Source organism: Carlito syrichta, unplaced genomic scaffold, assembly GCF_000164805.1.
Source record: "Carlito syrichta isolate Samal-C Ts95f unplaced genomic scaffold, Tarsius_syrichta-2.0.1 Scaffold98231, whole genome shotgun sequence".
Classification (NCBI taxonomy): domain Eukaryota; kingdom Metazoa; phylum Chordata; class Mammalia; order Primates; family Tarsiidae; genus Carlito; species Carlito syrichta.
Genome location: NW_007042327.1, coordinates 68,254 through 70,865, shown reverse-complemented (window position 1 = coordinate 70,865; position 2,612 = coordinate 68,254). Strand labels below are relative to the sequence as shown.

The 2,612-nt window shown below is 54.0% G+C and overlaps 1 protein-coding gene across 3 annotated transcripts in view; it reads right to left on the bottom strand.

Moving 5' to 3' along the window:
• Positions 1-466: 466 nt before the first annotated feature.
• The window catches only part of NPRL3 (NPR3 like, GATOR1 complex subunit), a 39,120-nt gene continuing 36,974 nt past the window's right edge, over positions 467-2,612 (bottom strand). For all 3 annotated transcript variants that reach the window (XM_021714988.1, XM_008063368.2, XM_021714987.1), the window contains one exon: positions 467-597. In XM_021714988.1, coding sequence (XP_021570663.1) covers positions 487-597 — 111 coding nt within the window. In that variant the 3' untranslated portion in view covers positions 467-486. The remainder of the gene's footprint in view (positions 598-2,612) is intronic.

Below are 2,612 nucleotides of genomic sequence, written 5' to 3'. Positions count from 1 at the left end.
CGGTGAGTACCTAGGGCAGGTAAGCACAGCCGTGAATGCAGCAGACTCACCAAGTGTTCTCACCACTGGCCCTCAGTGGGCAGCAGAGCACGGAGAGTACACTGGGACAGTGTGGTGAAGATGGAACAAAGTGTGAGGGGGACAATGGAGCCATGCAGGGCTTCAGGTGGATGAAGCCAGGCAGTTTTCCTTTAGGGGCAGTAGGAGACATTGGGCACAGGTCACCCCACACTCCCACTGATTCCTCAGGGCAGGCTAGGAGAGCCAGCGAGGAGGAGGTGGCCCTAACCCAGAAGGTGGCCCTGACGCAGTAACAGAGCCAGACCAGAACTGGGACCTAGGCACGCTGGAGGCTGATGTGAGGTTAAAGTGAGAGCCCAGCCTGGGGCGTCCACAGCCTCAGATATCTGGCAGACTCAGGGAGCACCACCTAGAGGGCCCTGCACCTCACCCCTGCCCACTCAGGGCTCTGACAGCCAGCAGGACTCACAGACACACACTGGCATTAGGAGACAGCATGTAGACATTGTTCTCACACAGCGGGTAGATGATGATGGCCTTGCCCCAGTACACCAGGTGAGCCGCAAGTTGGAAGACCTGCGGGCAGAGAGAAGCTGGGAGGACCATGTCTGGGAGGCTGGCTCATAAGGAGCTTCAGCCTGGGTGGCCACAGCCTACCTGCCCTGAAGAAGCTGGTTCTGGGCTTGTGCAGCACAGACCTTGTGGCCATGGCCCCTAGGGCTCTTTTCTGGACGTGCGGCAGCACCTTCCCAGCCTCTCACCAAGCACAGCCAGCACACAGCATTTTCCTTGTCAGGGCCTTGTGCTGTTTTGGCTCCCACTGAGAAGTGGTAGTCTCAGGCCAAGGCAGCAAGCCCACAAGTGTGGGAACGTCTGTAGTGCTGGGGACACAAGGCCTAGCCAGCTGGGCAGGGGGCTTGGCTGGATGTCCTGGAAGAGGCACAGCCTTCCCACACCCACCAGAACCCCAACATAGCCTCCCCCAAGTGACGATGGGTCTGGAGTTACTCAGCATGCACAGCCAGCTTCATGAGAGGGGCCAGGTCTGAGAGCATGGCACCGTAGCACTTCACAGAAAGGTGTGGGAAATCCCAACCACCCAGCATTTCTGATTGCATCACCCCAGGATACCATTCCATCCTTTCAGCAGGTAGGCCTCCACAGGGTGAGCCACCCCACCTGGATATAGCACCTGCCATGCTACTGACAACACAGATCTCCAGTGGCACCACCAACCCCAACGTGGCAGGTTTCTGTTCCATTGCTGCCCTCTCCTTTCATTCTAAGTGCTACTGACATGCACTCTCAAGCAGATATGCCCATGTTTCTCCATCTCTGTCACCATCCAGACTGACGGTCTCCACTCGTGCCTCTCTCTACAGCAGCCTCACTACTCTCTTGGCGCTCCAAGCTGCTCTCCGTTCTGGAGGCCAGACATCCAAAACCAGTACCACAGGGCCAGAATCGAGGTGCTGACAGGGCAGTGCTCCCTCCCCAAGCTCCAGGAGACTCCATCCTGCCTCTTCCAGCTGCTGGCATCTCTTGGCTTGTGGCCACATCATGCCAGTCTCTGCCTCCATGGTCACATCACCTCCTTCACTCTGTAGTCAAATCTCCCTCTGCCTCTCTCTTAATAAAGGCCCTAATGATTACACTTAGGGCCCACCAGCATAATCTTCCCATCTCAAGATCCTTAATAACATCTCCAAAGGTCCCACATGAGGTCACATTCAAGGTTCTGAGAATTAGGGCGTGGATGTTTGTGGGGACCATTATTTAGCGATTACAAGTAACGTACAATGACATTCTAATTTTGTTATTCAAAAATAATGTTTGGCCGGACTCGGTGGCTCAGCCTGTAATCCCACGCCTTTGGGAGGCTGAGGTGAGTGGATTGCCTGAGCCCACAGGTTCGAGACCCGCCTGGGCAGCGAGACCTCATCTTTACAATAAATCAAAAAAATCAGCCGGGTGTGGTAGCACATGCCTGTAATTCCGGCTACTTGGAAGGTTGAGGCGGAAGGATCGCCGGAGCCCAGCAGGTTGAGGCTGCGGTGGTTGGGAGCGGCCACTGCACTCCAGTCTGGGCGACAGAGTGAGACTCCAACTCAAAAAAAAAAAAAAGAAAGGACATGTTTTCTAACTAGCACCTGCTTGCAAATATTATTTTTTGAGTCATAGTTATTGGAACTAAATTCCAATTCAGCTGAAAAATATAGTGTCTCTGGAGTTTTCTACTAATCCATAATGTTTCAGTAGCCATTTTGTTTTTATATATGTTTGTCAGAGTCTCGTTCTGTTGCCCAGGCTGGAGTGCAGTGACACACTCATGGCCACTGCAGCCTTGACCTGCTGGCCTTAGGCGATCTTTCCACCTCAGTCTTCCAAGTAGCTGGAACTACAGGGGTGCACCACCATGCCCAGCTTTTTTTTTTTTTTTAGTTGGAGTCTCATTCTGTCGCCCAGGATGGAGTGCAATTACATGCTCCTGGCCACCGCAGCCTTGACCTGCTGGGCTCCGGCGATCCTTGCGCCTCAGCCTTCCGAGTAGCTGGAACTACAGGTGCACGCTACCACGCCCAGCTAATTTT